General features: G+C 46.9%; 1 protein-coding gene across 10 annotated transcripts in view; it reads left to right on the top strand.

The window, feature by feature from the left end:
- The window catches only part of LSAMP (limbic system associated membrane protein), a 1,541,410-nt gene that overhangs the window by 1,303,976 nt on the left and 220,524 nt on the right, over nt 1-16,910 (top strand). For all 10 annotated transcript variants that reach the window (XM_075906335.2, XM_075906328.2, XM_075906364.2 and 7 more), the window contains one exon: nt 561-686. In XM_075906335.2, the coding sequence (XP_075762450.2) occupies nt 561-686 (126 nt within the window). The remainder of the gene's footprint in view (nt 1-560; nt 687-16,910) is intronic.

The following is a 16,910-nucleotide window of genomic DNA, read 5'->3' on the forward strand; positions in this document are numbered from 1 at the left end:
CTTTCTGGTGCTACAAGTGGCCAATCCTTCTTTCCTTCAAATCCACTTTTTAAAGGGACCAACTCCAGGAAACCCCAAGTCCTCCTATACCTTCTGTAAATGAGAAATGCTGTCACACACACCAAGCAAAAATGAAAAGGCTGGTGCGCCAGAAACTTTCCTTTTTGAGCAATTGTCTGCCATACAATACCACCCTAATAAATGTCTGTAAACTTACTGAACACAGTTCTGTTCCAGCTGCAGTGGAGGCCTCACCTCCACTAAGCAACTGATTTTTTTTGTCACTACCACAATATGATCATTCAAGTCAGGTAGAAACAGCCTCTGGGGTATCCCAAGTGCTTTGTGCCTGAATAATTGTTTTGCTTGTCTATTTAGACTGCAAGGCTAAGAGCGTGACTTCCTCTGTGCTTTGGGCTGTGGCAGAGTGTAACAAACAGTAGCAGCAGCAGTAATTAGTGCTGTGCATGAGCAGGTCCAACAGCTGACTTGTGGTAAGTCAGGCTCATGGGCCCTCGGAACTCTGGGTAACCTGCTCCAACATTCTTTTGTCTTCACAGTGCCACCAAAGATCTACAACATCTCCTCGGATGTCACTGTGAATGAGGGCAGTAACGTGACTCTTGTGTGCATGGCTAATGGACGCCCCGAGCCTGTCATCACCTGGAGACACCTCACCCCAACGGGTAAGTCATGCAACGTACTGCTTCTGCATGCACTGCTGGTAACCACAGGAGGGTTCATTCGTGTGTTTGGCAGCTGTAAAGAGGGGTAAAACCATATGATGAGCAATGCCTTTAAATGTATGGAGGGAATGTTGCACATTAGGCTGTACAGGACATAATTATCCGCTTTGACTCAGGGAACATTTTAAATGACATCCAGTAGGAGCTGAATATGCTTGACTCTCTGCTTGCATCTTAGGTGTTGACTTCATTTAGCTGCTGTAGTTTCTGCCACAGGGGAAGAGGGACTACATCCACTAATGGCAGAGAGGGAGGGGAGAAGATCTTACCCATCTAATAATAAATCCAGTAGGACCCTTTGAAAACCACCAGACTGGCTTCCGGCCCTTTTGTAGCAAAGGATCATGTGCTGACATGAGTCATCACATGTTACTTTCAGTCTTTGTAGACAACCCCTCTGCACCCCATTAAAGCATGGGATAGCAGAAAAGGAAGCCACGGTAAGACACAGAGCAAGCAAGAAATGAGACAGCTCTGTTCCATTATTAATTACTCCTTTGCTACTGCGGCACTTGGCAGTCTTGAAGAGAAAACATTCCTATCATTAGCTCCACTGACCTCATGGGGCAGACAGCTAGGGAATCAACAAGTCTCCAGGTTATTCATCCCTTGAAAATTTATCACTGGGAAGAGAACAGGACATATGTGCCTCTCATCCATTCCTCCCATTCTTTGAGGGGAGATGTTCTTCTCCCTTATTTATATCTAGCTCCTGGTTCCATTCCAGTCAATGGAGAAAAACTCCCATGGGAGCAGGATTGGCCCTTGAATATGGGATTTAAAACAAGGTATTGTAATGTTTGCTTATTGAGGAGGGCTGTGGGCTATCAACATGCCCCTTTTCCTGCTCCAAACTTAGGGGAGTGTAGATTGTACTCCACATTTCCTGTCTTCCCCATTGGTCAAATCAAAATCTGCCCATGTTAAACAGCATTGGGACAGCTGAAATTCAGACCCTTATTTTGTCCTTTGACCCAACTCTATCAGAAATGGGGGGAGGGGGGAGGAAAAATTCTGCTATGAAAAGGTAGAGGTGAGCACAGAGCTGGGAGGAGAGGGATTTCTTTGTGGTGTCATTAAGTGCCTGGTGTTTCTCTTCCATTATTGTCAATATTGAGCATGACTCTGCCACTAAAGTACGTAGAAAAATATGACCTAATTTTTTCTTTAATTAAGTTTTGTGTTTACAGTCTGCTAATTCGCAAGGGGCAATTTTACTATAAGATGCATTTTTTATTGAACCTTTGATCTCCTTGCTGTATCAGAATTTCTGTCCTCACTTCTCCTTCTATCTCTTTGTATTCAAGTGGGAGATATTTCCTTGTCATGCTCAGAGCGCTTTGTAGCATTGTTTGCTTTAACACGTGGCTATTTGTTCCCATGAAGATTTAATACAAGAGTTCCAGACTTCAGAGATACCGCCTGTGTCAGTGTTCAGAACCTATAGCAATAGGCACTTTTGGTAACTAAAGACTGTAGATGGGTAGTTGCTTTATGCAGTTGATTAACTGTAGAGCCATACAATAAGGTGTACATTAGCATGTCCCTTTGCCTGCCTCACCTGTACTCTGCCTGCTGATCCACACTGGGATTACTTCTAATGTTCGCAGCCAATTGTTGGGCTTTCAAAGAGTAGCCATTAAAGCAACATCAAGGATAGATAGCAAAAGGTCCCCCCCACCTTTTCAAAAAATTTGGAATGGCGTCATTCTGAGAGGCAGGCGGAGCAGTCCCAGTTTTCTGGCCCTCATTTAGGCCCTCATCAGTTCCTGTCTCAGCTAGTTCAACTTCTTCTTCTGCAGCCTAGGGGATTCACGTCTTGCCCCACCTCTGTTCACTCAGGGTATGTCTACACAGCAAAGTTATTGAGAAATAACAGCCCTTCTTTCGAAATAACTTTCCTAGCGTCTACACAGCCAAACCAATATTTCGAAATTAATTCAAAATAGTGGAGGGCTTGTTTCGAATTTGGTAAACTTCATTCCATGAGGAATAACACCAAATTCGAAATAGCTATTTCGAAATAGGTGCTGTACAGACACTTATTTCAAAACTAGCCAATTAGCCCATCATAAGACGGGATTTTCAGTTCTCTCCTCCATGTCGGTCTTCTCTCCTGAGCCTCCGGTCTCTTGCTCCGTCTCTCTCTCTCCTCCTCCTACTGCCTCCCCCTCTCTTTCTCTCAGCTCTCCTCCGCTTCCTGCCTCTCTCTCCGTCTCTCTCTGTCTCTTCTCCTCTCCCTCCTGCCTCTCACTCGGGGGACCCCGGAGCCCAAACAGCTGTTTGGGCTCCACACTCTCCATGCTGCATGGGGAGTATGGAGCCTAAACAGTCGCTTGCGCCACTTGCTCCCACACGGCGGCCTGGCTGAGCAGCGCAGAAGTCAGCCGAGCGCCATGGCGGGAGGCGAAGGGGGGTGGACCGGTGATGTTCACGGCCGGGGGCAAGGCCTGGAGGTGCTATCACACCGCACGTCACCGCCCCACCCCCATTTCCCTCCCGTCTTGGCGCTCGGCTGACTTCTGCACCACTCAGCCGGGCCACCACGGGGGAGCAAGCAGCACAAGCGGCCATTTGGGCCCCGCACTCCCTATGCAGCACGGGCCACCCAGAGGGAACAGCCAACATTTCAGCAATAGCACCTCCCAGAGGGAACAGCCAGCATTTCAGCGTTACAGACTCTCAGACATTGGGCTACTATATATTTCGAAATAGGGGGCCTACAGACTCAACCAAGAACACTCCTCTCCCTCTTACCCTCTCCGGAGCCCTTAAAGGGTTTGACTCTGGCCACCGTGCCTGTGCCAGCCCCAAGCCTGCCAGCCCAGAGCCAGCAGTCACTGCCCCTGACCCAGTGGCCCCAAAACATGAGCCAGCAAGCCACTGGCAGCCAACCCTCCACCGCTCCCCTGGAGCAGTCTGCTAGCTCCCAGGAGCCTGCCAGGGTGGAGATCATGGACCGTATTCAGGTTTGGGGGGAATGCTCTAACGTCCATGATCTCTGCACTAGATTGAGGAATGTGGCCGTCTATGGCAGGATAGCTGCCAGCCTGGCCACCAAAGGCCACATGCAAACCCAGAGTAGGTTCGCATAAAAATCAGTTGGTCCGGCGAGATCCCCCAACCCTGAGCCCTGAGCTTCCCCTTCCCCTTCTTCCCCTTGCTTCCTCCTTCCACCTCCCTCCTCCCAGGTTTCCCCTCCCCTTTCCCACCCTCTCTTCTCTCTCCCACCTCCTTTCCCCAGTCTCACCAGAGTTTCATCCCCTGCCCAGTTTTGTTAAATAAAGAGAGTTTGTGTTCATGAAAATACGTGTATTTTATTTGACATCAGAAGGTGGGGGGAGTGCTAGGGAGGGGTAAGTGGAAGGACATGAAGGAGGAATGAGGTACAAGCCCCCCAGTGGGGCAGACCAGGGAGGCTCTTAGTGCTCCTCAGGGTGGAAGCTCTCCCGCAGGGCCTCCTGGATACTGACAACCTCCCAGATGAACCTCCCGGATGGCAGCCTGGCTCACAGCAATGTGTCCACGAGAAGCACCAGAGTGCCCAGGGGCCGTTCTGGCTCCATGTTGCAGAGTGCTGTGGTGTCCCGAGTGACGGCAACCATGATTAGGCTTCTGGTCTGTTGAAACCTGCCTGTCATACTGTATCGTCTCATTGGATGTGGGGTTTTGTGTGTGATCCCCTATTTTATACCCACCCGTTGTATCATGTCTTATAGTTAGACTGTAATTTCTTCAGGGCAGAGGTTCATCTTTAATGTTGTTTGTACAGCACCTAGCACAATAGGACCCTGTTTGTATTGAGGAATCTAGGCTTCAATACATTGTTTGACAATCCTAACTCTATTCCAGACCTATCCCACTTACAAACAGTTGTCTTGATACATCATTTAGTCCTAGTCGTGCTAGATCAAAGGGCATTCGGCCTTAATATCACCATTATATTGCACATTCAGAAGCGAACTGAGCTAACATCAAGAAATGTCCAGAATGGTTTAGGGACATGTGTTTCTGAGTCCTGTATAATTGGTCCTATGTTAAAAACTGTTATCAACCCTGAATGACCATCCCATGTTTCTTTCTATAGCAAGGACTGTGAGATTAGGGTCCTGAAAAGAATCCTGGCATGGCTTTGGGTGCTAGGTGGGAGATGGGGTGGGAGGCATGATGGGCCTACAGAAGAGAGGGCTGCTCAGGCTTGGGGCGGGAGGGGTCGAGGCAGTGATGGAGGCTGAATGATGGCCCTGCTGCTGGCTTGTAAGGGTTCTGAGCTGAGCTTGTGGCTGGAGGAGTGTCTCCCTTCTTCTCTCCTCACTACCCATGCAGTTGTCAATTCTGGGGCTGCTTCCAGGCCAGTTCCATGGCATCTTAGAAAAATGCTGTTCCTCCCCCGCAGGGGTGCACCATGCAGGTGGTGGGACCTAGGAACGTTTTCTGCGCACAACAGGTGAAGCCCAAGTAGCAGTAGGAGGCTAAAGAACCTGTTGCTGCATTCTTGCCTGCCTGGGCTCTCCCAGCACTACAGCAATGGTGCTCTCTCAGATGGTTGGTGGCAACCCACTGCTTGAAAAGTCCTGATATGTTTTTCATATGTCGGTGGCTGGGTTACTAGGTTGCCTGAGATATATCAGCTTCCAGGCCTCTGCGTGACAGAAATGTTAGCATCAGCATATCTGGAAATCACAAAAAATAATCTAAATTAGTTTTCCTGAGAAATAAGTGTCAAAATTTTAGAAGTTTGTATTTCAGAATGTGCCCAGTCTTGAAATGGGCTCTGGATAATCACTGGAAAGGCAGCTCTCTGGCGGGGCAATGCTCCTGCTTCTAGCAGTGGCTAATCAGTCCTTAAAACTACCCCCAAGTATAATCTACTCAGAATGGTGGAGGTTTCATTCTCTTCTTTCGCTTGATCCACATTTCTCTGTCAGGTGTTTGGTTTTTGTTTGTTACTCTTTCCTGTGCAGGGCGTGTTTGAGTTGTCCATAGGTTGGGATGTTAGAAGCAGTCCTAGCTTAGAAGATAGATTAGAAGGCCAGTCAAAAGGAGAGCTTTAAAACATGGCTGGATGATGTAACATGTGATTGCAGAGCAAAAGGAATTCATTCCCTGGTTAGCATGCCTGTATATGAGGGCTAATGGACGGAAAGAGAGATCTAAAAAACCCAAGGGGACAGAATAACTCTTTCTTTGTGCACTAACTGAAAGGTGTGGTTGGCTTCTTTCTCTCTGCTTTCTTTCATTCTGTTTATTAATTGCACATTTTGGCTAATCACCTGAATTAGTACTGGAAGAATGGCATTATTTCTTGCTGGCTGGAAAGTATGGAAGAAGAACAGAAGTGATAAGAAAACAGGCCACTGCACATGCCGCAGAAAAAAGGGATGCTTTTCATGATGCTTAGATTCCATGGGGATGGACATCTAAAACTACTATGCACAGAAAGATCAATGGTGATTAAGTGAGAAGTAAAATTCTTCATGAAAACTATTCTATGCTTTGCCTTTCCTTCCCCTCCCTTCCATGGTGTGGAGGGGAAAAAATAACACATTCTTCTCACATCAGCTACCAGTTTGCAAGCCCGGAAGCTGCCTGTAGGAAGCTCCCTTTCCTCCCCCATGAGATTGCTAAATTGTGACTTGCTGTTGTCTGTATCATTTGAGGCAAGGAAAAATAATCCTTTAATAATTCAGATGGTAAATATCAATGCAAATCAATTTTAATTCTTGGAGGTATTCTTGTAATGAAAGCTGAAATGTCATTCCTTGGGATGTCATCAGTTCCCAATTCATTCTCCATTGCTGTTGGGGTGGCAGAGAGATGGATTTTGAATGAGCAGTATGTGGCCTAGGGACCACTGGCAGAGAGCATGTCAGGGGGTGTGTAGGGTTTTACAGGGATCCCCTGGGTCAGGTATGTACACAATGGTTCATGAAAAGGTACCATATAAAGTTTCCGCTAAGCCAGTAGCCTGCTGGGTAACATAATTGTGAAACATGTTGTCATGATTATGAGGGTTAGCCAGAAGCCTGGGGATTAAGAGGTTAACTACACCTAGCCAGGTGGAGTGACCAGTAGGAATGTAGGTGGGACTTTCAAACTGGGACAAAGGAATTTGGGTTTTTTCCTTTCTCCCTTTTGTCTCTCTGGGTGTGCTCTCTGCAGCTACAGAGAGGGACAAGCATGTCTCTCTCTCTCCAAGACACCATTCTCCATTTTCTGTAAGTAGGGTAAAGTTTAGGTAGTTTCGTTAGACTTTATTGTTTTAAGGGTTGGGTATGGGATCTGATATCTGGCACTGTTTAAAAGATGTTTTGGCTTTTCTTTGTAACTAAATTCTAGGCCCATGGAGTTTCTCCATGAGTATATTTTGTTACCTTCCCATCTAGTCATTATGCCTGCAACAGGAATATTGTTGTAATAATAAAAGCTCTTTCTTTTCTTTTTTTTAACCTGGCAGTGGTTAATGGTGTGCCCTGATTTTTATTTTAGGGGTGAGATTTCCCAAATGATCTTTCCCCTGGTTTCTTTATCAACATTTGGGTGGTGGCAGCGGAAGTTTTATTCCCAAGATCTAGGGTTTTTAAGATTTTGGGGGAAGTTTTATACCAAAGCCTGGTAGATAAGGCTTTGGGTTACACTTGCTGGCCCCCACTTTTGCATTTATCATGCCAGAGTGGAGAAGGAGCCATGACACATGTAAGGATAATATGTGAGTCATTCTGTATACTAGAAATTATGTTCCTAAAGCCTTAGGTCACCAAGAAGTGTCATGATCCAAACAGGTTTCTTTCGGGTAGGGAATAACACACTCTTATCTCTCTGTCTGGTCATTTGGGTATAGTATATTGTGGTGTCCAGAGTATATGCCTACTTCCTTACAGACCCACAGGCAAATCAAGAGACTGTAAAATCTATAAGAAAGAAGTATATAGGAAAAAAGAAACAATAGAAGGAATCCTGTTTATGAATAAAGACAGTGGATTGTTGGGATGCATCTAGGTGCAGAGATATCTGCTGGATCTTTCACTGTGGAGGCAAGCTGGCAGTGTGATATGTCTCATGAGTAGAGCTCTCCGTGGATACACAATTGGTATCCGCATCTGCATCAGAATTGGCAAAAATGAGCCACGGATATAAAGCAGATATCTGCACATTTGCAGGGTTCTAGTTACAAATGTTGTATCTATATCTGCATCTGCTTCCATATCTGCAAAAACGAGCTACAGATATCTGCATCCATGTCTGTGGATGCAGATATATGTGTATTTGCAGGACTTTACTCATGGTTGGAAGATCACAGTAATGCCTGGTTGGAAAATATTGGAAAGACTTGGGGTGAGCACTGCTGTAAAAGACATGAAAGTATCTAGGGAAGTAAGTATTTTCTAAAATGAATGTTATGAATATATTTTATGTCTGTTTCCAGTATTACTACTTGCTATATCTCTATACTTTGGCAAACAAACTTATATTTGTTTTCAGTATAAACATATCCACGTGCTGAGAGTCAGGGAGGGTGGGATAATATCTTTGATTGGACCAACCTCTGTTGAGAGAGACAAGCTTTTGAGCTATGCAGAACTCTTCTTCAGATCTGGGGAAAGTACTCGCAGTGTTACAGTTAAATGCAAGGTGGAACAGACCGGTTAGCATAAGTTGTTAGCAAGGGACCAGTCAAGGCGAAATGGCCTGATAACATCTCTGCAATAAGATTTTTTAAAAGGGAGTTAGTGGGTAAAACGGGAGCAACAAACTATATATCCAGTGTCTCTGCTGATTCCATGAATTTGTGTCTAGCAGATTAATAAATTTAGGCTCCTGGGCTCAACTTTTGAAGCTGTTTGTGTATGTTTCCTTTGAGGATGGATAGGTCATCTATAGAGTGATCGCTTTGTGAACAATGTTCACCCATAGGTGATGAGGCATTTTTGTCTTTTTTATTATTATTTTCCTGTGAGAGGTCATTTGAGAGTATAGTGAATAGCTGGTTTCAGCCACCAAGCAGTTGGAGTATTTAGTGCGCTGGATAAGGCAGGGGTCAGCAACCTTTCAGAAGAGGCATGCCAAGATTTAACTTTCCCCACCCCCTCAGTGCAAGCCCTGACCCCTCCCATCCTGCCCCCTTCCGCCTTCACCCCCCTCCTGCCCCACATCCCTGAATCCCCAGCGCACACACCGGCAGGGCAGCAGTGCTGGGGTGAGGAGATGCCGAAGGGCAGAGTCACTGCCCTGTCCTGTCAGGTCCTTTGTCCAGGGCTCGCCCCTCACCTGCAGGCTGCAGCTCCAGGGCTGGGGCAGGCAGAGTCTGGGCTGCCCAGGGCTGTCTCCAGCCCCTGGACAGGTGCATCAGGATGCTGGGGAAGGGTCTCCCCACCCACGGGGAGCAGCCGCAGTTTTGCCCTGGCCTTGGTGCCCCATGGAGGTGGCAGGAGTGTATGACTGGCAGCACCACCCCGATCTGCAGAGAAGCCCCAGCCCTGCCCACTCCCAGAACAGAAGGAGGAGCCTGTAGTGGGGGAAAAGGGGTGTTAACCCCTTAGTTCCCAGGAGCTACATGTCCCAGGGACGCAGAGCCCAGCGCAGTGTCATGTAGCCCATTCTGCTTGCCAGGCCACCCGGCCCCTACGCTATGCTGCGCGTGCCACAAAATCATCTTGTGTGACACTTATGGCACATGTGCTGTCTGTGGCCAACCCCTGGAATAAGCTATAACACATGATGTGATAGACATGTAAGACTCAATGATCCTGAAAGGTGTTATGGGAGGTGTCTAAGTGGTGTGAGTTAAACAGAGTAGTGATTTGGGTGAAACTGGTATGGTAGGTGGTTCTGGTTCTTTGGAAGCAGCGTATCTGCGGGATAGTCTCTAGATGCTCCAGGAAGACCTTTAGAGAGTTTGGGGGTTGGCGTGAGTCTCACTCACCTGTAGAGAGACAGCAGGATCTGCAAGGCCTAGAGGGGAGTGTTTGTGTTACCCGCAGCCAGAGGAGTCAAGGAGCTGACCCATGGCAAACATATACAAGGTCTTCTCATGAACCCTGGGCCCCCCAGAAAGTGTTACACAGGTGGTGAGAAAATAACCAAAGTTCCCCAGCAGAACTATTTTTTTCACTTTATTCTTCAGGCTAGTGGGTTGTAAAGCCAGAGTACCTTTGCTATCCTGTTATAAAGAGGCTCATAGTAATTGTCGATCAGTTTGAACTAATGAGCTGTTCCTTTAGCTCGAATGGCAGAGCTTTCACCGGGAATATTTAGGACTTAGGTTCTAATTCCACTACCACCTTTCTCTTCCCTACCATTGTATTGATATCTCACTTACAGGGGGTGATGAGCCTGTTCAACAGTATATCACCTGGCCTCTTGGCTTGTGACGTTAACCCTTGGTAATGTGATGGGAACCATCTGAATTGGATTCGTCAAGAAACTGGTGCTGCATTTACCTAGCACTGGGATAAGTATTTATGACTGGTTATATTTCTCCGTTGTCACTGCAGGAAATCTTTCACTGGGGAGATTCATCTCCACAAGGGGAAAGGACCCAGCTAGGGTTGCCAGATGGTTTCAGCAAAAATATCCAACAACAACAAACAAACAAAAACACACCAGGAAAAGGTTTGTTGAGAACTTGCCATCTTGCCTCCCTGCGCTGGGCTGGATAACTCCCCAGTAAGCACTAGGGTTACCAGGCTGCCTCCATATTGAGCCAGACAGCCCGGGATTTTTGCCTCTTGGCTTGGAAAAAATCAGAAAGTACTGGACATTTTAGGTGTCCAGTATTTTCTGAAATTTTTTACTGGACAGAAGGCAAAAATAACAGACTGGATAGTTCAATACTGGACATCTGGCAACCCTACCAGCTGCTCTTCCCAGTGACACCGTTTGGGGAGATTAGTATGGGTTATGTGTCATGTTGTCATGCCTTTAACATTTTTTAAAGTTATAATTGAATGCTTATAATTGAATGCTTCAGGGATTAACTATTGAAATCAGGACACTTCCTAATGTGGAAGCATAATATCCACCATTCTAGCTGTTCTGGATAAGTGGAGCATGTGTGGGTTCCTTTTTAGGCACAACTCCCAGGAGGAAGGAACCAGAAAATTCTGAGAAGGAGCAAGGTCGAAAGTGGCTGTCCGGCCCACGTAAATCTCTCTGAAGCACTTGTCTAGCATTTTCCCCCTACTGTTGTTGATTGTATCTAAAGCCCCATTCATGTGCTTGGCACATGACACCCAAAGGAAGAACCAAGGCCTGCCACAAAAAGTTAATCAGACAACCCCCTTCTCCCGCCCAGCATGGTAAATCTTGAGGAGGAAACTTACTGTATATAGATCTGGGGGTTTGTTTCTTGTTACTGCACCATCTTCAGCTCTCCATTCCACCTTCCTTTCTTAGCTTTGCACAAAGAGGGAGTGTGTTGGACTGACCTCTGCATTTTAGGAGGCTTGGGGGGACTGATCATTTTAACACTGAACTTTTTTTTCTTTCCCAAATTAGAATTTCTGTCAGGGTTATGGCCTCTTCTTCACCAAGAACCTCCACCATCCAGGCCTTTTGTTTTTAGGATTCTTCTGTTATTTCCTTCTCCCTCTTGGGACTGACATCATTTCCCCAAACAGTATAAAAATGGGTGCTGGCTCCCAGAGAGACTTGGAGGCAAGCCAAAGTCTAAAGTGTTCCAAGATTTATCCAAAGACATAAAACACCTTTTCTACTGCAAAGTGTTTTTTTACTTTTCCTGCTGGGCCTGGGAGCAGGAAAATATCACCCTTTCTCCTCTGTCTGTGTTCAGCGGATCCTGAAACCTGTCTCTCTCCACAAACGTAGAAGAGGAATTTGATTTTTTCCATCCATACCCAGGCACACATGTGCTGCTCAGGGATCACTCATGTTCTAACAGTGTCTCCCTCCAGTCCCACTGCACTGGAACAGCATCCCAGGCAAGCACTAATGATGCATGAGACATTTATCTGAACAGCTTTGATTTCTCTCTTCTGCCTCAGTGGCACAGAGGAAGTGGGGCTTTCTTGGCAGTGCAAGCCTTTTGGCAGTTAAGGTAACGTAAGAAATAGCCCATAGTCTTCCCTGCTTCAACTCTGGGTATGTCTATGCTACCAACCTGATCAATGGGCAGTGATTGATCCAGTGGGGAGTTGATTTATTGTGTCCGGTATACACATGATAAACTGACCAGCAATCACTGCGTTGACTATTGTACTTCACCTGAACAAGAATCACAAGAGGAGTCGACAGGAGAAGTTCTGCTGTCAACACACCACAGTGTAGACACGGTGGTAAGTAGATCTAAGTACCTTGACTCACATAGCTGAAGTCATAACTACATGACTCACATAGCTGAAGTTGTGTAACTTAAACTGATTTCTCCCGGCAGTGTAGACCAGCCCTCTAGCCACTGGAGTGAAGTTGCAGCCAGGGTAAGTTTGCCCATGAGCATCTGGTTAATCATGTTGCCATTCAATAGCTCCAGTGATTTTGCTTGATTTTGCTGGGGACATGTGCTGTCTTTCTTTAGTGGCCTATCCATATTTAGCTGACTGTCTGAGGGCCCTTTTATATCAGACTTGAGAAATGAAGCTGCTCTGTGGATATTTGAAAAGGACCACAGGCTATTTCATAGGAGGAGTGTTTTTCCTAGGTTCTCTGGCCATAACATCCCACCTTTTGCGCTGTTGTGCAGTCTGCGGCCCTCCAACCCCACAAGTGACTGCAGTGGTAATGTGCCAGTTTTGTAGAGCAGCTTGGAAGGAACTGCCGGATGATATTGAAAATCCCTTGAGTTTTTTTCTGGTCACTAGTTTATGAAGATCTTAGAACAACCACGCAAAGGTTGAAAGAGAGCTCTACCATATGCGTCAGTGACAGAGAGAGGAAATACTACACCCTGCAACAGCTAAGTGGGATCCCCACAATAGCTTAATGCACCTTGCCACATCCTTCGCCGTTCCTACCCTCACATGCCCATTGGCATCAGTGTGTCTGCATTGGGGTAACTAAGGATAATTGCTTGTCATCATGCCTCATGGTGCCCCACTATGGTAAGCTAAAGGGACCTAGCTGATTTTCATCTGCCTGTTTCCCTGCAGGCTCTTGCACACCAAATGGGACCCCTCTCCCTACATCTGTTGGCAGTGATCTCCTTGTGGCTCTCACCTGGGAGGTTAAGAACAGCTATGCTACAGAGAGTGATCAGCTAGTCCATAGTGAGTTGCCTGTTATGTACTCCCAGTAAAAGAGCCTACTCCTTTATCTCAAGTGGCAGCTGACTGTGTTTCTAGGATGGAAGGTCGTGAATTCAGTCTTCTTAGTACCTGGATGTTACATTCCCACAATGTTTATGGCCTTGGCTCATTATTCAGCTTTGAAAACACTTGTTTTATTCTTGAGTCTCCTGAGATGCAAAGAGGTGATGGGTGCATTGAGAGGGGAGAATTCATGACTCCTGGTGTTCGATGTTTCCAGCATAAGCACGTTTCAGAGTTCTACCTTAAAAAGCAAATGGAAATGTTGCATTTTTTCTATAGATAATATATACTTGTTTTTCCTTGCAGTGAGCATGCTGCTCCCTCTCTCATCGCAGCGGGGAGGGGAAAATGAGCTTCCGTAATAAGAAGGAAAAGTTAGGAGAGCAGCTCGTAGTTTCTCCTGGCACTTTCTCAAAGGACGCTTTTTTTTTTTTTCATTTTGCTGCTTTGGGCCTGTTCAGTTCTCTCTGCACTGAAGCAGGAGCTGGCTCTTTCTGCAGCTTCCTCCTGCATTAAGGCTGCTGACAGCTCTGTTCTGGGTTGTGTGCTGCAGCAAACACGGTCTTGAAGCAATAGTGCTGAGTTTTATACATATCCCTAAAACCTCACTGCCTTACTCTCACACACAGTAAGGTGGACTCTCACTTCACTCTCCTCCCCGCCCCCCGCACACCCTGTGCCCCCCCTTTCTCATGCTTTGCACCGATCCCAGTCATGAAGCCATTTGGCATGTGCTTGCCTTGCTGGCTCCAGTGACTGTGGGGAAAATACACTGGCAGAAGCTAAGTTTGTCAAACAGTTAACAGGTATCAGAAATAATTGAGCTGGACTCAGTAGTCTCTAAGGTGCAAGGAAGAAGGCAGGATGGATTTTTGCTCTTGCATTGCGGGGAGAAAAATCAGAATATTTTCTATTGCCCCCAAGCTCCCCATCCTGTGTTTTTTCCCATCCCCTTCTCAGCCTGGCCTCTCTTTAATGTGTGTTGTAGCAGTATCCACATATCAGGGTAATGGCAGCCCAGCGTGCTATAACATTAAGGCATAGCACTTATTCAGTATGTTCATTCACCCAGGCAGTGTGATCCATTTGGGAGGGCATCAGGAGACCTCAGGTTTATGTCTCTTTCTGCTGCTGAGTCTCTGTGTGAGCCTGGAGCAAGTTGCTGCCTTCCCTTGCCTCAGTTTCCTTCACAGTAAAATAGTGATGATAATGCAGGCCCATCATAGTAAAAGGCTTTGAGGTGCCTAGATAAAAAGACATCCACCCAGGCTAATTAGTTATACATGGTGCTCTCACCTTTACATCACTGTGCAAACAGGAACTGATTGAAGTATGAGCTAGTGACGAACGTGTTGCTCTGTGATCACAGGAGGCTGGTATGTTGGCGTGCAGCTGTCACCGGGGGGATGCTGCGTGGGTGGGCATGCGCTGGGAGAGGAAATGAGGGAAGCACAACTTGAAAGATGCTTTTCTAAAAGGCGGACAGGCACGGAGTGAAAAGATGAGCTGTAAGGGCTGGAAAACCTGAGGCAGCTCAGGATGATGACTAGTAAAGACTTGAGCTGCCAGTCAGCCTCCCACAACAAGGAGCTTTTCTCCAGGGCCCAAGCACAGGAGAAAGGGGCAGGAGAAGGGAGGAGAGAGATGAGGGACCAGACAGAGAGGTGCAGCTCTGTATTTGGACCCCACTTACAGTAGGGCTCCGTCTGTCCTGTCATCTTTCCACCTTGCCCCAATTAAGAGGGGTTTAGTTTGCATCTTCAGGTTTAACTAATGGAACAACCCAACCACCCCTCCCCCTCCCCCACTCCCACTCCCTGCCTGGTGAAAGCAAACAGCATGGGGCTTGGACATTTGTTTCTTTAAATTCTACATCTTTAAAATTCCTTTCTTTTCTTTCTTTTGTTTTCCTGCCGACCTCTGGAAAATATGAAGGGGAAACCATTGAATGGAACAGAGCTCCCTCTCTCCTGAACTCCCACTCAGTGCCCCCCACAACTTCCCTGCATCCTGGGCACCAACTGTGAAGCAGTAGAAATTGTGGGGCGCATGACTGAGGAGTGCAAGTCAGCTGTGAGGAACAGGTACCACTGACTGGTGTGGCCTTTGTGCTTGGGACATGATATCCAACATTTAGGTGGATTGATTATATGGGCCCAAAAGTCAAAGGTGTTAAAATGACCTTGACGCTGCCCATCATGAATCCTTGTTTAACACTGTTTAGTATACAGGGACCTCAGCCTGCTCAGTACCATGGCAATCACATCATTCAACATTTTTTTTTTACCTTTTAGTAAAGATACAGGAAAGGCCAAAACCACTATAATATTTAAAGAATAAAGTTTTCATTGATTATAAATTTGAGAGTTTTTGCATCTGTCTGTGAGACTGTTTGTTCAAGAACTTCTCCTAAACCCTAACCCTAATCCTAAGACCTAGGGCCACCAAATTTTCTATGCAGCTTCCTCTTATAAAAGCCACCTTAGGGTTTGGTTGTTCCAGGAAAACAGGAAGTGCCTGGAATGTGATTGTTTCTCACTAATGGAGGGATCTGCGGGCAGGCACAGTTGTACTGAAGAATGACCACAGGGGAGCAGGTGCATCTGTAAGACTGTGGTTGGTTGGGGGAAGGGGCTCTGGATGTCGCTGTCCACAATCCATCGGTAAGGTTCCCATTCTGGTGCTGAGCATGGTTGTTGCCTGTTCCTGTGCTAACCCCCATGCCCAAAACTGGAGCCCAAACCACTCCTTTTCCCCCCAGTGCTGGGAGAGGGGAGCCTGGGCAAACACCACAGCCCCTGCCACCTCTGCTGACCCTGGAGAGCCACCACCGGCATGGCCACTGCAGATGACCCTGGGAAGCAACTGCTGGCACAGCCCCAGGAAGCCTACCCACACCTCCCAGCCCCCTGTCCTGAGTTGTGCACCCCTCCTCACCTCCTTCCCCGAACCTTCACAAGAACCCGAGCAGAACCAGGTAAATCCTATAGGTTTATCTAAATCTCATTTCCTTTCCCTTTCGATGTAGAAACCCCTGAGAAGGAACCACCCCCATGTTTCACAGTCTTCTAGGTGGTATTACAGGTGGTGGTCAGAGCCATCCCTAGAGGATGGTGAATTGAGGCAAATGCTCTGGACACCGTGCTTTGGGGGCCCTGCAGGCTAGTGCAATTGGTTGTTGCAGCTGGTCCTGGAAGTGACAGATTCATCACTTCCGCCCTGAACCTTACAGTCCCTTAGGGTGGCAACTATCCTTTTTTTGGGGCGAGAGGGGAGGGCAGTGGGAAGAAAAGAGGTTAGTTGTGGTTGGATGCAGGAGTTATTGTTAAAGGCTAGTACCATTCTCTCACACACACACACTCTCTCTCTCTCTCTCTCTCTCACTCCGTCTGTCTCAAAAGGAGAGAAAACAGTGCTGAGCGGTATCTGTCTCTGGCACCGACTCTCAATGGAAGCCTCCTGGCTGGTAAAACATAAGCATGACACTCTGAGCTCTGGCAGCTTTTTGCCAGCATAGAGTTGTTTGGGGCATTTCTTTTTGCTACCTCTTTCTGGTCACAAGCTTGCAGCCATGTTGTGAAATACTCAGTATTGTCTGGCTAAGCCAGACTCTTATTAGATTGAAGAAGAAGGAGGGGGCAGGAAAGAGAAGAAATAATTAGTTTGGGAAAGAAAGGACACATGCGTAGAGGAGGCACCACATCTCAGGTGGTGTTTGGGATTCACGTGAAACCAGTGAGGGTGGTTCTGTCATCTGGGTACCTCCTTTGGCCCAATCTGTCAGGGTATCTCTCAGGATCAGGAGAGCAATGGCTCAGTAATGTCATAGTACTTTAAAGACTAACAAGATGGTTTATTAGATGATGAGTTTTCGTGGGACAGACCCACTTCCTCAGATCAA

Source organism: Pelodiscus sinensis, chromosome 1, assembly GCF_052426305.1.
Source record: "Pelodiscus sinensis isolate ZL-2025 chromosome 1, ASM5242630v1, whole genome shotgun sequence".
Lineage (NCBI taxonomy): Eukaryota > Metazoa > Chordata > Testudines > Trionychidae > Pelodiscus > Pelodiscus sinensis.